The sequence below is a fragment of the Lutjanus erythropterus genome, chromosome 22 (assembly GCF_056507025.1).
Source record: "Lutjanus erythropterus isolate fLutEry1 chromosome 22, fLutEry1.hap2, whole genome shotgun sequence".
NCBI lineage: Eukaryota > Metazoa > Chordata > Actinopteri > Lutjaniformes > Lutjanidae > Lutjanus > Lutjanus erythropterus.
In genome coordinates, this window is record NC_139338.1 from 19,882,558 (window position 1) to 19,900,608 (window position 18,051).

At 40.5% G+C, this 18,051-nt stretch overlaps 1 protein-coding gene across 1 annotated transcript in view; it reads left to right on the forward strand.

The window, feature by feature from the left end:
* Positions 1–18,051, forward strand: part of snd1 (staphylococcal nuclease and tudor domain containing 1) — a 216,982-nt gene that overhangs the window by 174,511 nt on the left and 24,420 nt on the right. Inside the window, exons 19-21 of the mRNA XM_084710587.1 lie at positions 6,489–6,612; positions 9,650–9,719; positions 14,194–14,307. Of these exons, the coding sequence (XP_084566713.1) occupies positions 6,489–6,612; positions 9,650–9,719; positions 14,194–14,307 (308 nt within the window). The remainder of the gene's footprint in view (positions 1–6,488; positions 6,613–9,649; positions 9,720–14,193; positions 14,308–18,051) is intronic.

The window sequence follows — 18,051 nt, forward strand, 5'->3', positions numbered from 1 at the left end:
GAAATAAAGTGTCAGTTATCTACTTTATAAGGATGCTGCCTGAGACAGGAAGGCCTAAAGCTATCAATGTGTTGCAAGAAAAGTATCTTTAATTCGTCCTTTTAGATCCTAATGGTTCCACACATCGATTTGTTTACAGTTTAAGCATCAGGAGTTGATAATTTTTACTGTAGATTGTTATAATCATGAAAATGTCACAGAAATATAACAGGAAACATGTTTTTATGACTCCATGCCAGCAACAGCCATGGCCAGAAGCATTATGTTTCCGGGTTGTCCTGAATGCCTTGAAGGAATTTCTTTAACCTTGGTGCAAATGTCCACTTGGACGCAAGGATGCACCAATTATATATTGATGGTCAAAGGTCACTGTGATCTCTGGTCTGTCCCAATTTTGTGAAAGACATCTTGATAACGCCTTGAGGGAAGTTTTTACATTTGGTACAGATGTCCACTTAGACCCAGTGAGCAACTAATTAGAGTCTAGGTCAAGGTCACTATGACCTCATGTCCGTCCCCTTTCATGATTGCGATATCTAAGGAATGCTTAAAGATTTTTTTTTCTAAACTACTGGGCTTTTTAACTGACCGTAGTTAAACAAAGGAGCATACTGTACTTTGATTCAAATAGTGAAGTGTTGATATATCCAAAAGATTGTCTTCGCTGTGACCTCAGACTTTTCTGCAAAAACAGTCTTCTGTGTAAAAAATCGTCTCTAAGCAGAATCAATACAGTGCTAACTTCCCTTTGGCGTAAAAAGTACACTTAGTACCTTTTATTGAAATTCACCACATATTATATCATTCTGGGCAGACATGGATGTAAACTGCAGCTTGAGTGGTTGGTTGAGGCCTACAACTGGGAGAACCAGTTTTTCCTTTAAATAAAAAAATGAACAAGCCAGGATTCATGTCAGTCACTGGATGGACATGGATTTATTGTTAAAGTGTGACTGGACTTGACTTGGAAGTAATTGGAGTGAATCTATGGGTCACAGCAGATCATAAATCAGCTTGTTAAAATTGCTGATCCATAACACTGCACTGTCAGTGCCCTTTGACTGCGTAACCCCAGCCACAGCCTGTATAGAGTCTAGGCTGCATTTCCTCACCACCACAAAGTCAGCCTATAGAAAAGTTACACTAGAACACACACTGAGCCCAACTTATTTTTATCAGCCTGCGGTGAGGTACAGGAAATAACATCAGAGACAAAGTCAGAATCAGAGAGAACAAAACCAATCTCTAAGCATTTGTAACACGGGCCGCACAAAATATCACTGCATCAGACTGTAGGGAGCTCATCAGTACCATAAATATATATTTGGGTTCATTTCTCTCAGTTAACCACGTGTCTGTGTGTATCTGTACATGTCAGATATGCATTGCAAGAATGTTTTTAGCTGCTCTATTTAAGGACTCATCCTAAAACCATGAATCCTTTAAACTGCAGTATCTTCTAGCTGGAGGAAACATGTTTTTTTTCAGTACCAGGGAACATTCTGTACAATCCTTGTCAGCTCTTTTTTTTAAAAAACCTTAGTATTTTTCAGTAAAAATCTGTTTTAAAAAAAGTTCCTTCAACTGGTTCAAAGCAAAACATCTGAGCTTGAGAAAACAACACTAAAGGAACAGTTCACCCCAAAAGTTTTCCCTCTGGCCTGGAGTGTTATTTACCCATGCAGAAAGTTTTGCTGTTAGTGTCCAGGTTTTGGAGATATCAGCCGCATATGCTCTCAGATATAATGGAAGTAGTTGGCTAAAAGCACCAAAAAATCCAAATGCTCAACAGCGATGTCTCTTTCCAGAAATCATGACCCAGTTACTGAAGATAATCCGCAGAGTTTGATGTGTGGAGTTTCATGTAGGAACTGTTTTCTTTCCACAGCAGTACACCCACCAACCACATCACCACGCAGAAGGAAGCATGCATCTATTCTGCTCTCATGTACTCACGAGTGGCTCGTGCTTGTCAGAGTGTGGGATGTAAACATCAATGGTGTCCTCCTTGGCAGACCTCTAACTAAAGTTTGGTAGAGTTTACATTTAAACCAGTATGGTGCAGATACGGTACCTATAATTCAGTACCAGTACCCAACATATCTTTGTCTTCTTTGTACTTTACTCTGTAATAACAAAAAATGTAACTTCTGCTGTAAGAAATAATCCAAACTTATCAATTTCCCTGTTAATAGTATGCAATTTAAGAATGCTGGTTTCATACTAAGGTTTTGGATATACTAATAACTTTCACATGCTGTTTTAGCCTACCAAAAAGCGTGTTGATAAGGCATTTCAGATGTAGCCAGTGGCTGAGTGTTGGCTTACACTGGTAAAAATGCTAAGCTAATGTTCACCAAGACAGTGGAAAAGGCCCAGTTATCTCCAACAACAACTTATCCAACCAACCAACTGACCACGAGAAATCAATAAAGTGGATTATCTTGAGTAACTGAGCCGTGATTTCTGGAAAGAAGCATTTCTATTTCTACCCATGTGCCAACTAGTTCCATTATATTTGAGAGAAGACAGACGGCTGATATCTGCAGCTCACACCAAAACAATATATAGGTAAGAGGAAAAATCTGTATTTTTGATGTTGGGGTGAATGGCTCCTTTAACTCTAACAGCAGCTTAGAATGGTGCAAGCAGCAGAATGAAGTGTGATTAGAGGCAGCACCTACATTACTGCATTATAAGCAGCGTTAAAAACTTGCAGCTTGGTGTTGTAGTCCAGCGTTTTGTCAGATAGCAAAGAACTGGCTGATTTTGAGTAGCAGAGTTTTGGCCATCGTATCAGCTCTTCATGATGTGGTGTTATAGAATTTTACCTTATTTCATGTATGATATCACAGTGGCACCACCATACAGTCAGTCCTGCTTTACCATTTGCATGAATAAACCATGTTAATTAGGTCAGACTAAGAGGCTCCATCCATTAGGGCTTCGTGTGTGAATATATAAATATAGCAGGTAGGGCCCTCTTAAAGCTCATGTGTCATTTATTTGGTTCTCCCTGGACCCAAAGTAGAACATGGCCCAGGAAGGGAAATAAATATATAAGTTGGTGTGTAAATATACACACATAAATGCACACTCGTACACTCTGAGAAGGAAGTCACACGCTAACTTTTTTTAATTAGAATAATAAATCAAGGAGGTGGCTGCCTGTGACGGCTGTATGCCATTCCAGTAAGTCTGCACCAAGTCGCTGTGGCAGAGCTCGAGCATAATGATGTAACCACACCAACTCGGTGTGAATGTGTGTGCGTGTTTGTGTGTATCAGGCGAGGAGTATGGGAAGCAATTCATCTGACATGTTTTCCAAAAAGTGCTTTCTCTGTAAAACGCAGAGGATGAGTCTGTTTGGTGTTTGTGTGTGTGTGTGTGTGTGTGTGTGTGTGTGTGTGTGTGTGTGTGTGTGTGTGTGTGTGTGTGTGTGTGTGTGTGTGTGTGTGTGTGTGTGTGTGTGTGTGTGTATTTATACTCCTATTCCCTTCACTGCATTCATCAGCAGTTGGTGTAGCAGTGGGTGGCCAATGAGGTGTTTGGACTGCTCCCCCCACCCCTGCCCTGACCCCCTCCACAATCCAACTAGCTTTTCCTCCACACTCTAAATCCCTCCGTACCCTTCGCGGGTGTTTTTCTTTAAGTTTGACATCGTGCTAATGAAGGTTTCCCGTCTGCTGTTGGTTGGCAGCTGCTTGGCTGTCTCAGCACAGATAACCCTCTGAAAACAGCATCATTATTTATATTTTCTTGTTCTCCCACTAGCATAAATAATATTAGGTGTTACTGACAGCTCACCACAGCAGTAAAGGAGCAGAGAAAGGTGTGTATTTAGAGGTGAGGCTGTTCTGCTGCACTGCCTGCCTCCAAGCTGTTGTGTTTGATAGTACAGTAACATGCATAGTAAGCAGAATTTACTAATTTTACACTCAGACACACACACACACACTCTGGATTTATGAGAAGAAACCGGGTTAGTGGGAGAAATCGTGTTAAGATGGGAAATCTGAGAATGTGTTTACCTGAGCTGCAATAACTTGGTTACTGTAATACTCAAATTTCCATGCAGATGGTCTTGTTTTGTACCCAGTGCTGGCATATTCAAAGTGTATTAGTAATACACGAAGCTGCAGCTTGAGGACTTTTTTTTTTCTCTCTGGTCAGAGCATTTGGACTGATGGCACAGTGAGAGGACAGACTCTGTGGTGTGAGAGAACACCGTGTTTCCCTACTATTTGCAAATACTCACATTTTACAAATAGTCTACTGCTCTTCTGTGGAAACCAACTTATTTAGACTTATTCATCTTGGTGCCAATTCAGTTTAGTTGAGTAGAGTAGCAAACTTGGCTGTGCAGTAGTCCCTTCGTAGAGTATTTTACTCTGTAATGCTGTCTTTAATGTTTTACTTACATTTATTCAGATCCAGGTATAAATATATATAGCTTGCAGTTAAATTGATCCATTTCTGGGGTAGGTCTCCTTCACATTCCTCAGGAAAATGTCTGTTTCCCCCTTACAAATATTTCCCTTTCTACATCCATCCATTGTTTTAAGTCTAGTAGTTTCTGTTTTACACCAGTTTTTGCCTTTTTGAAGGTAAATCTCAGTTGTCTGTTGATCTTTGCAAATCCAGACTTGACAGTCTAACAATCGCATAGCCATCAGTGCAAAACAATTGTTTAAATCAAACTGAATCCTGACCTTAAAATTGAAAGTTGAAAGATTTGGAGAATCATCTCACCCCTGGTAAATGTAGTCAGTTGAAGCAAAATTGGCCAAAACAGCTTAAGGTGACAAAAATACTAATCTAACGCACTCCCTGACTACCCAGGGGCAGAGACTAGAAATCCAAGCTGAAATAGACTGTAGTTCTTCATTAACACCAACGACATCACTGGGACATTTCTGGATGCAGGAGGAAGAGGTTGTGCAGCAGGAGGACTGGGTTATTATAGCGCACACTGAGGAATTATTTGCTGCAGTTGAATACATTTACGATCAACACTGATTGGAAAACCCACATAAAAAGTGGTGAAATTTCCCTTTAAAGATGCTCCATCACTGAGCACCCTGGCCTACCCACAAAACTGTGTGGTAGATCTGTGAAAATGGCCCCTAAAAATACCAGCATGGAATTTCATTAGGGCCACTTTATCAAACTAGCTGCTGTAATTGCTTCCGCACACTTCATACACCACACACACATACACACACACTTAAGAGCCACTTAGGAAAACTCTACTAGACATGCATGCATAAACATACTCTGCCATACACAAATAAATATACCGTACATATTACACAAACACCAGGAAGTGGCTGTCTTGGAGATGCACATATTTTGTAGCGCTCACAATCAACTTCCCAATTGCATCTGATGTACAAATCAGGCTGCCACTTACCGCAGCCATTGACTCCATGAAGCACTGACTCACTATCTGATATCTTCAACTCCCACCATATCGACAGCCACATTCTCGCCTTGAATGCACCATAATAGGTCTGCCGCGCATGATATAATGGCTTGATAGGCCATGAAGGCCCGTTGGAGAAATACAGCTTTGTGTAAAACGATCCAGCTGCTCCAGCAGGGTCAAACCAACATTAGCAGCGTGGTGCTAATGGGCTAACAGCTACAGAAGCCACAGATGATTTAGATTTTTAGTCTCAGTCTCTAAAGGGCAGTTTGGAGGTTAGCATGAGTTTTTAACTGATGGGTTGTGGCATACCATTAACACCTAAGTATTTAAAAGAAAAAAACATCCTTAAATAACATCGTCTTGTCTCCGTATCCCAAGATAAAGTCCTTTATAATTCCTTTTGAGTTTGTGTGAGGAACTGTTTGCTCTGCCAAGAAGTCAATGTATTATTTGTTTGTTCATATGAACTACTTCTGTAAGGCAGTGATGCATTTTATCTGGAACCTTTTTATAATAAACCATGTTGCAGCATGCAGTAAAGTAATCTTATTTTTTCACAACATAAGGGAGAAACTTGATCACGAAAAGCACTCACGTTCAGTTACAAAAAGCGTAAACAACCTTCTGAAAAGTGTACCTGTGCATAAGAAGCAAACTTTGCAGAGTTGCATCAGACTCAATTTCCTTTATACTGATGTATTTATTAGGGAGCTCTGCAGGGGTAAGATGCAGGTGTGTTCATTTGCTGCTGCTGTCTTTGGACCTGACCTCTGTTAGTCACTCATCCCGGTCAAACCAGCATCATATACCTCTGTAGCTGAGGGAATTTTGGATGAATTTTACACAATCACAGCTTAAAAATCGCAACTTCTCTGTTTAGAGTGAAATTAAAATCATAATAGAAGCAAAATAGCAAACACATCAGTGTCGAAGTGAGATGAAAACAGCCCACAGTGATGTAATGAAATGCAACTTAAAGAACTGAAGGAAACCTCTAATCGCACTGGAATTGTGAATTGAGGTTTGCCTCCATCTCACTCATGTCTGTCTTTATCAGGAGCCCAGTTGGAGAGTCTGATGGAGACTATGAGGACAGAGATCGCTGCCCAGCCGCCAGTGGAAGGATCCTACTCTGCACGCCGAGGGGACTACTGCATAGCCAAGTTTGCTGATGGCGAATGGTAAGCATGATATTTAAAATCCTTTCAGTGAGGAGGAGAAAAATACATTTACACCACCTTTTCTGATGGGAAATAATTGTTATATAAGCCATATACCACACTCTTCAAACCAACCAAACTCCATGGGTGAAATCAGTAAATTAAACTCACAGAGCACAGGAGTTGCCGCCTTCATCTCTCAGTTTGTTTGTATTATTGTGTGACCTCAGTGAATCTGAAGTATCCTTTTAAAACAGCACTCACATAATAACACTAACAAACTAACAGATCAGTGCTGCAGCAGATCAGCAACTCCTGTATTTGCAGCATAGAATTACTGATTTCACCCATGGAGTTTGGTTGGTTTGAAGAGAGTGATATTTGGCTCTGCTGCTGACCCTGTCCACAGCAGTACATTGCTCAGCTGCCGTGCTGGTACTTTGTTATGCTTCGTCACACTGGGGGCCTGTCGACCTGGTTCTACTGTAGGTAATTCACTGACTGTGGATAGAACAACCCCACGTCAAATGAACCAAAGTATCCCTTTAACTCACTAGCAAGACTCTATAATGAATCCTGAACCCTTTGCCCTGCCTGGATCAATCAGCTGTGACAACTAGTAGAAGTTACTTTGCAAGCATGACTACCTAAATTATGAAGCTCCTCTATAGACGTGACATTTTACAACAGTTTGATGAGCGACATTTACATCAGACATACATGTTTGCATGTTTTTTTCCTCTCTGAAGAACACCTGACATTTCATTTTTACCCTGTCTCTATTTAAGCCTGTGATGCATTAACTGCAGACACCCACAGGGTGTAATTAGCTCACTGCCACTGCTTTGGCCCTTTTAGAATCAGCAGTCGCTTGACAGTAACACACATGCACACACACACACACACACACACACACACACACACACACACACACACACACACACACACACACACACACACACACACACACCTTCATCTCATCTCCTCACCGGATGTTAGAAGTTTACAGATGGTCATGGGGACAGATAAAAGTCACAGTGATCGAGGGAGGGAGAGAGGGTGTCTATGTCAAGAAGGTGACGGCGAAAAAAGATCACAAAACTGATTAAAAAACCAAATGTTCCCGAGACGCAGGTGCTCTTCTTCTTCCTCTCCCTCCATCCCTCGCTCCATCCCTCTCTCTAGGTTTTTAAGGGGCAAAACTAAAGTTATTCTCTTCTTGCCCCAGCCACCATTGCAAGTCAATGAGCATTTTAAACAGGCCATCTGTTGTTAACCTTCACTTTCTTCAGCTTTTCTTTGCATAGAAAAGTCTGTCTTGTTACTTTTACTGTAATCCTGCTTCAAGTGGCAAGTGTCTGAGATTTTTGTCTTTTTTTTTTTTTTTTTTTACCAGTCATATATTATTCAGCAAGCTAATTATGTTCATGTTCACATTGTTCCGTGTCCATATCTTTGTATTCTGCGATGCATGTGGAATGTGGGCTTGTTTCATTAGGGGGCTAATTAGAAATCCGTCGCCTTTCAAGGCCTTTTAGAACACCACAGAATGAGAGTAAATAGAAAGGAAAAAAAAACCTCTGTTCATCAGTCACTTTGTCTCTCACTCTTTATGTCTTTCTGTTAATCACTTATTTGGTTTTAACTTTGTTCTCTTGTCTCTTTCTTTGCCCGTGTGGCTCTAATTATTTGGCTTTCTCCCGCTCCGCTTGGTTCTCGGCCAATTTGTCCTCCCCGCTCTCGTTGGTCTGTCAGAGTTGAGAGTCAGACGAGCGGCGGTCAGATAAAGAGACACTTCCTGAATAAAGTCTGAAGAGACACGTGCTTCTGTATGAATTTCTGAGAAGGATTTGGTTCTCACTTAGATTCGTAAAGGGATAGTTTGGATTATTTGATGTGGGATCGTATGATGTATTCATGGATAGTGTTTGCAGCCCTCAGAGTGGAGAAGCAGAGACGGTCACCCATCACTGAAGCTAAGCAATGTACCACTGTGGACAGGTTCACTGAGAAAAATCAATATCCGTTTAACTCTGCACTGTATTTAGAATATTTTCACTGCTTTACTTTGCTGTCAGACAGCTTTTTCCAACAGAGAAGTGCTGTTATCAAGCCAAATATTGCTCTCTCTAAACCAACCAAACTCCATCAGTGAAATCTGTAATTTTACCTCGCAGAGCAAGGGAGTCGCTGGTCTACTGCTGCCTCAGTCAGTTAGTGTGTTTGTGTTATTGTGTGATTTTGGTAAATGTGAACTATTTAAAACAGTGAGGCCCACAAACTAACAACAGACAGCGGTAGATCAGCGACTCCTCTGTTCTGTGAGGTAAAATGATGGAGTTTGGCTGCTTTAAAGAGAGCGATATTTGGCTTATATAACAGTGGATTCACATTGGAAAAGGCTGTCCGACGGCAAAGTGAAGTGGTGAAAATATTTTAAATATAGCTCACACTTAAAGTTATATTGATTTTTTTTTTCATCTTCTGTCGGAAGTGCACTGACAATCGATGGTTACTTCATACAAACCCACTTTGAATAATCCAAAATATATGTTGTGCTTACCTTTAATTTGTCGCTGATCTGTCTCTACTTGTAATATCAAGTATATTTTGTTCAAATTTAGCTCACCAAATGTGGTGGAAAATCGAACCTCAAAGTAAAACTGCTAGGTTTTTTTTGTCATTAGCACTAATGCACTAAAGTTATTTGCTACAAGGCAAAAATGGGTTTAAATTTCTGTCCTTTATTGCAAAGAGGCCTCTGTGCAATTTTCGCAGCCCTGCTGTGTCCTGATAGATCCCCTCTGTCCCCCCTCACTCCCCCGGCCTGCTCATCCTCTTCTGCTCCTCTCCCCCGATCACAACAGACAGATCCTCCAACACCTTCTCCCCAGGGAAATAAGCACGGAATCATTTACTCATCTCCTTTTCCTCTTGTGCCCTCTGTCTTCATCTCTCCTTCTCTGTGCTCCTTTCTCTCTCTTTCTTTCTCCCTCTCTCTCTCTGTCTCCCACTCTCTGTCTTTGTCTCTCTCTCAATTATTCCTTTGCTGCTGCAGGTACAGAGCCAGAGTGGAGAAAGTTGAGTCACCCGCAAAGGTTCATGTCTTCTACATTGACTACGGCAACGTGAGTAACTTAGCTACCATGAATTTGACTGTGATACATCAATGTTCCTACGCAGTATGGTATTTGAGTCATTCCTAGACCTGAATAAGTACTGAAAAAAAGAAAAGAGTATGGATAAATATTTGTGTTACCACATTATTTCCTCTATTCTGTTTTCTAAAATATAAAACCTGGAGTATTTTCCAACAAATAAATGCTTATTTTTATTTACATTGTGCTTTTTACAGCACAGCCTTCTCTGGGTTGTACCTGTGTGTATTTTTTGCGTTTGACCAGTTAAGCAAACTACTCTCTCTCTCGCCCTAAATAATGTCTTAATAATTATTAATAACAAAAGTTCCGATGAGTCGAGAATAGGCGTGGATTCAAATATTAATAGCTATTTACGCACTGTGGGGGATAAAACACTCAAGAAACCCAATTCTCCGTTAACAATAATTCACTATGTGTTTACAGTTGGGTACACAAGCTCATTAAAATATGCAATAATTAAGATAATTGAATATGATGGAACAGTGGCATTTGAATGCACTATATATAGACCACAAAATTTGGGCTCATAAGGCCATAATCTTTCTGTGGGGGGGACATGCTCATGGGCCGCCCTCGCTGGGTAGTTATTCCCACAGCCTGGCTATTCCATATCCTCAGTCGCACTTCGTTTCTGTGTAAGGAAAGCAGAGCTTTATGGCTGAGCTAATCGTCATTTCCCCGGACACTGAATACATAAGGCTGCATGGATGCAGTGAGAATTATTTCACTTTTTTCAGCTCATTTTGGGTTTAGAATAGGCTGCTCCAGTTAGTTTACTTCCTAAGGCAGAGATGTTTGATAATGGAACATTGTCCAACTTTCTGCACAGAACACAGCCACAATGAGAAAATGTTTTCTAAAGGCTGGCTTGACAATCTCAATTATAGAGCCTAGTTGGCGAAGGATTCGAAATGAGAAAAGACAGCTAGATATCAAATATGGCCTGAAAAATCAATAAAGAAGTCTAGAAAAGTACTGAGTTTTGAAATGGAAATTGTGTAGGAACCCCGATACATGTCTTGAAAGTTGCATCATCATCATCATTAAAGCCTAGTGCCATTGTTTAAAAAAAAAAAAAACACACATTAGCCAAGTTTTGTGGCCAAACCAACAACCAGAGGGAATCTCTTATCTGAAGAGGGATTTCTTTCTATTTTCTGCACCTATTCAGACACCAGTTGTTTGCTTATTTCCACACTCAAAGCAGCCTAGCAGCATTTATGAATCCTTTCAGCTGGAGATTTTAGGACAAATATGATGCAGGCTTGTTTGTTTTGCCTTTATTGTTCATGACTGAAGCAAAGAGTGCAACTGAGTGTATCGTTTTTATTCCTTTTCATGACGATGACAAAAGCAGAACTCCCCCTCTCTCTGGATCTCTCCCTCTTCTTTTTTTTTTTTTATTCTCTGATGACGAAGGCACTACATCCTTGGGAGTGCGCTATTGTGTGTGTTTTTCTGCCCACGTGCGTACACATGCTTGCATCACCAAGTGGCTCATGCAGCCAACCCAAGGGCCCGCGGGAGATTTCCCATGATGCAGTGGAGCGGCACAGTGTGTGACTGACCTCAGAGCGGGGTGACGGCTCAAGGTTTGGCTGGCAGACGCGATGCGTCCTGGCATGTTGCTGAAAGTGTGATTCTCCGAGGCCGACCTGGCACACACGAAAAAAAAAAAAAAAAACGGAGCTGATATCTACCTCACTCTTTGTAGTTTTTGCGTCATTTGAGGTTGAGTCACTCTGGCCTTGATTTCATGCCTCTGTGTCATGAGTGGGTAATATTTGCCACCTGTCTCAGGTACAGGTCAGTGGCTGAATTATTATGTGGTAATTAGCAAACACAGCAGAGCACTTTTGTCTTTCATTTTTAAAGCCCACATTTACAATGCTGTCAAAATCTAATATGGCGTTGATAAATCTTAACGTTCTAATCCATAATAAATGTTCAAGGTATTCTCTGTCTAGACTGTACAGTCCAATGAACACATTAACCTAAGATATGGGGGTCATTAAATTAACTCCCCACTTCTAACGGCCGTATTTGTCTGACTTTCCATCAGCGTGTTCTCCCTTTAGGCAGCTCGTGGGTGATCAGTGATTGGTCATTGCTCACATTGGCTTTATACCTGTCAGAATGTATCAACTTTATTGCTTCATTGCCTCATATCAGTGAGATGTGGTGCATACTTTTCAAATGGAGCAACGTGACTTTTGTTTAAATTTGGGAACTAAGCCAAACCAGAGCAGGAGTTCCCAAACTTTCTCAGCGTGAGACCCTAAAGAAAAAGTTGGTGCCGTAACATCTACATTTATGTAAGAGATCATTTACAGTGAGCAGGTCTTTATCGCAAAATTAACCCCAAGGGCGTGACACAGGTCTTTCATCACCCTGAAGGGGTTTTGTTTTGCAATAATTACCTGTTCACCGTGCATTATTCTGCAAAATAAAAATCAATCATATGACACAAAATATTAATTAACTCATAACTAACTTGAATTGTCCAGTCAAATTCGTGAGTTTTTCATTTGAAATAGATACAGGAAGTTTTAACTGTGTATTAACAGGGTAATGCAGTGACTTCAACAGGACCAAAACAAGGTTTCCTGCTAAAATACTGTAGCAAACATAATAATAAAACAATGAGGCTCTTGCTCAAAACAGGTGCACTTGTCCGCCTGTCCTTATTCACCAAACTGCCCCAGCAACCCAAATAATGCCAAATGAGGCCCAATTACTGCCATGTCTAGACTAACAAGGCAGAATAAACCAAATTGTGAGCAATTCTGTGAGCTCTGGAGAAATTATACACAAAACAGGAATTTAACAGTTAAAAAATTAACTGACAATCTATAACGGTGATTAATTATTAACCATGAACACCTCTAGTTTGGTTTATGTTGGTAGCCTCATTATAATTTTTGTACTGGTTTATAGTTGGCAGTGAGGTGGCTGTTAACATTTCTTAACCCGGCTATATTTTTGCTTCTGTTCATTAAGGTTGTTGCTCCCTGTGTTGAATGTTATTAATAGGTCGATGTTGCTGAGAGCTACTTTCTGTCCGTCATACCACATTGCCAACTGACAAACCTGGTAAATACAGGTCCATGACCCATTTTGGATCCCAACCCTAAGACTGTAGATCCAAAAGTCTTGAACCTGAACTTTAGAGGTGCTTTTATCAGGTTGTGAATCCAGATAAACAATAGGGGTGTAAATCATGTTTCATAATCTTGTATTGATTCTTTGAACAATGATATGATATTTGAAGTCTGCCAGGATATGATTTTGATTTTGATTTGATTCAATTCAGGGCCAATCGATTGATATCAGAAGATATCATATATCCATTTAACACATTCGTTTACATTTATCAACTCACAAAAGGCAACTCAGCAATTTTATGACTCTTTCAGACATTTGTGACACCGACTTGCCATGGAAATTTCAAAATAAAGCTTTATCTTAAAGATAATTGTATATATCGCTATTTTCACTTTGGATTGATCATATCAAATAGCTGTTTTGATCCAAATCGATGTATTGTTACACCACTAGTAAACACACATTAATTATATCATTGTACAGATCAGGATAAGTTTTTGAAAACCTAACCGTTTTCCTAAAGTGGACGTGTAGCACCAGAACCCTTCTCGGTCATCATTGTTTACAAAATGGCACGTACTGTTGCCTTTTCTAATGTTATGCTGGTTTTGATGCGTTTTCTAATCTGACAACAGTCTGCTGACTATCAGCTTGACTTCTATTGTCGTCTTAACTCTTAGCTTTTAGCTGAGCTAGAGAGCAGATGGAGCTTAGTGAAAGGGCCTCAGTGTTGCTGTAGAAACAGCTGTGAAATGCTTGGTAAGGTGACATATACAAGCATGCAACCCTTAAGCTACAAAATGGCATCTGTCCTTCTTTCACAGTTGTAAACTATCATCGTTAAAGTGACATACCGTTTTCAGAATTGACTCAGAATCATGTGAAAATAGAAATACATTACGGCAGGGAGACGGGATGGATTTACAGCCTGAGTACGTGCTGTGTTTTGTTTGAGGATGTCCTTCACTTGGAGAGGCAGTTGATTTGAGAGAGATGGACTCTGTAATGTCAAATATTCAGAAAGTAAACTTTCATCACCAGCGTTCAACAACCTTGTTACACGTTTGTTTTATGTATCTGTATCATGACTCAACAAGCCAGACATTTTCTGCCTTAATCTCTGTTGGCTGTCTTTAGTGGAGCTGCAGCAGACGGATGCCTCTGTCATGTTTGCTTAGACAGAGTCATCATCACAAACACACTTCAGTATTTGGACTTATTATTGATAATACAGAAAAACAAACATCAGTGTGTCTGTGCGGTTGCACAGAAAAGACTGTCTTTGAAAATGTTCAGTATCGGGTCTGACTTCTGTCCTCTGTTCATCCTCCCTCAGAGAGAAGTTGTGTCGTCCACTCGTCTGGCTGCCATCCCCCCTGCCTTCAGCACCAGGACCCTGCCAGCACAGGCCACCGAGTATGCCTTCGCCTTCATCCAGATCCCACAGGACGTAAGTGCACGGAACGAGAGCGTGTGCGTGGCGAGTCAGAGATATGTGTCGCAGCTGAAAGCTTCAAAATTAACTTTTGCGATATCAACTTCTTCAGTCTCATTTTCTGCCAGCTTTTGAAAGTTGACTTTCCTGGCAAGACATAAAAACTGTTTGAGTTTCACTTATCGCATGAGGTGATAAGTCTGTAACTGACAGACAGGGTCGAGTTTTCATTCCATGCAAGCGTGAGTGAAAATTATGCTCATCCATAATGCATGTAGAACAAAGCAGACAGAGCAATGACAAACGTTGGGCCATTGATTTACTCGGTTGCAATAAATTAGAGAATAATTGACATAGTAGCAGAGAGACATTAATGTTTTATGAACAATTTGATAACGCAAACTATATTTCTTCAGCAGTCCAGACTCCCACACATCCTATAGATGGATACAAACCGACCAGATACTTCATGCGCGTGTGTCTGTGCATATAAATATCCATCAGATAGCCGAGCAGCAGTCACTGTTTTTTCTGCAGCCCTAATCTTCTTGTTTACATCCAAGTGTGTTTACTCAACCTCCGGTGACCACTTGTGTGCGTGTTTGTCTCCGTGCGTGTGTGAGTGACTGTGTTTTGTGCGTGTCAGGGGGTCAGCTCATCGGTAGCCTCCTGAGCCGGCAGCATCCTGAATAGTTCGTGCAGATAAAAACATGTTTTCTTTTGGTATGTGCCCGACTGGCACAGTACTTAAGCCCCGTCTTTAATTGGTTTTGTGTGCGTGTGCATTCGAGAGTGTGTTAGTTTAAAGGCTATTTGTTCCACTTAGCAAAGATAAGGTGCAGAGCATTTACAGGTTTGTAATGTCACATATTCCTATAATTAATAACTACTTTCCACCAAGGACATTGTTTGTTTGCTGTTATTTTAGATTACTTATCTAGACTCGGTTTATTTGTTTATTTGCCAGTTTGTTAGATACACTTGGCTAAAGTAAATGTTGTTTAATACAGTAGTGTAATAATTACAACTGGTATGAATGCTTAAGTGTTCAGTTTTTGTTCAAACGGTTATAGAAAGGTGTTGATACAACTTCATGGTTAGTTTAGTGGCTGTAGACGAACTGAATTTTGTTATACATAGTTTACTCTTATTATTTAGGATGGTGCAGGATGGTTATTTCTTCTACTGACTGCAAAAAAAGACAAAATTTAAATTAATAATATTAAAATTAATAATAAAAATATATAATATAATAATATATTGTGATACTGTGAGCAAGGTGATATGTTGCTTTTTTTTAACATATAGTTTTTAGGAAAATGGTAAAGAAGACACCACCATATGCATAAAATTAGAAGTTTATTTTCCTCATGCAGTCAGAAGAGTGAAGATGGATAACTACACTGCCATCTAGCCACACTGCTAGCTTATCTTGGCACACGTCACAGTACAGTGTTACAATCCTCAAATGTGTCAATATTGTCTTGCACCCCTATTGCAATGCATGAATCTCACAGCACCGTCGGCCCAACCTCAAAGCATCCCAGAGGTGCCTGTGGGATCCACTGACACAGACGTTTTGATTGCAGAAGTCTTAGTTATTTATTTAAGTATCATTACATCATGAAAGTAATTTTCCATTCGAGCGCTGCATTTATTTTTGAAGGATTTTACTTTCATGCTTGAATATTTTTCTCAAGAAAATATGGACCCATTGGCACCTTGTAGAACTTTTTTTCACTGTTGTCATATTGATATGAAGTAGGGTAAACACAGGTGTTACCAGTGATACTAATTATTAAGGTCCCATTCCATTTAGTGTAGCAGGGCCTCTCTAGTAAGTCAACATGGACAACAGCAGCTCTGACTCTGCTTGACCTGAATGGAACATTACCTCAATTAGTATCACTGGTAACACCTGTGTTTACTATTTCATGTCAAAATGGCTATCTATGGGACATGTGTATTAAAGCATCACACTGTCAAAGCTGTGTGTGTGTGTGTGTGTGTACGTGTGTGTGTGAGCTGGTAGTGCCTCCATGCATGCTGTCACCTGTCTCATGAGTCAGTGTCTCCTGAAGGATGAAGTGGCCCATCTGTTGGTCCAGCCCAGGGAACAAAGGCATCACCTACACTTTACAGGCCCCAGTCTCACACACACACACACACACACACACACACACACACACACACACACACACACACACACACACACACACACACACACACACACACACACAAAGCTTTCCCACATGTTGGAAGCTGACACACACCTTACACCTCTCCTTCTCACTCTCTCTCTGTCACTCTACATCTGTCTAACCCTGTTCCCCGTTCTCTCTCTCTTTTTTTTTCTTGGTTTTCCTTTCATGTGTTTTCCGTCTGCTTTATCTGAAGCTTTTTACTGTGTCACTCATGCTGACAGCACGGTGCCTCGCTTGTACTGCGCCTTTGCTGCTGCATGTAGGAAAGGTTGTTGCCTTTGTCTCACAAATCTGCCACCTGATGCCCTGCACAAAATGTCTGATATGGTTATATGGCTTAAAATCTTTCTTTTCTTAACTCCAGAATCCCGTCAGTGGGACAAGATCATTTTGCAACTTTTCAGTGCATTTTCTGTAAATGTTCCAGAAAGTGACAATATCTTCAAAATCAGCAGGAGTGAGGTGCACTCTTACTATTCAGCTGTTTTTTTTTTGGGGAAAAATGCTCTCTCCTAAAATATGTACCTGACAAAGTAGATGAAACTGTGCATGTTGTCTCCATGGCATCTGCAGCAGTCACCTCCATCTGAGCAACAACTGCTGCCACATGTTCAGCACTATTTAATCCAGGTTTATTATGTTGTGAACTCCTAGCTGCCTGCACTCAGGACACGCTGCCACCTCTTTATTGTGCCTGGTCATCTAATTAAAGAAAGTAGCTGATGCCAAGAGTGCACTTGTAAATAACAGGAACAACAATATACATTATATAAAAGAATGTCGCACAATAAGCAGTCCCTCATGGCTGTCGCACAAGGTTCTGCACTGGACTTTCTAATACGTGGTGGAATCAGCCGCCGTGACGTCACCCACAGGTTTGTGAAGCTCGCAGTGTGGTGGCGAACTCCCTGCTAATCCAAAATGGGCAGAGTGGCTGGAGTGTGAGTGCACTTTGTTATGCATAACTTTAAGCCTTAATATAATTCAAACAAGTGAGTTATATAAACATTGACCTCCTGCAGTTGCCATGACGGGGGAAATTAGTTATAGAGACCAAAACTGTTTTACATACCAGGCTGTAAAAATGTTTGTTTCTGCTGTAAAGTTGGGCATTTTAATATGAGAGTCTATGAGGATGGAGTCAGTTTTGGAGCCAGCCTCAAACGTCCATTGGAGGAACTGCAGTTTTTAGCAGTTTTACTGTGGCTCTGCTCAGCCCCACAGGGTACTGCTTAGGTTATGCATGTTTCCAAAAAGTTTGTTTTTACTCATTTGCACTTACATCTACTTTCTCATTAGCAGTCATGTTAAAAATCCACTGGCAGCAAGAGGTTACTTTGATTCTTGGCTGAAGTAAAATTAACTGGATAAGGTCGAAAAACACCCCAACAACACACATCTGCACTCCATTTTTAATAGTAATTTTTCTTATTTTTTTATTTGAAATTCAAACCACATTTCATCCATTTAATGTTAATGAATGTGTCCGTACCATAGAGGACTGATAACTTTCAAATGCATTTTTATTAATTGATCACGCATGTCTTGATTTAAA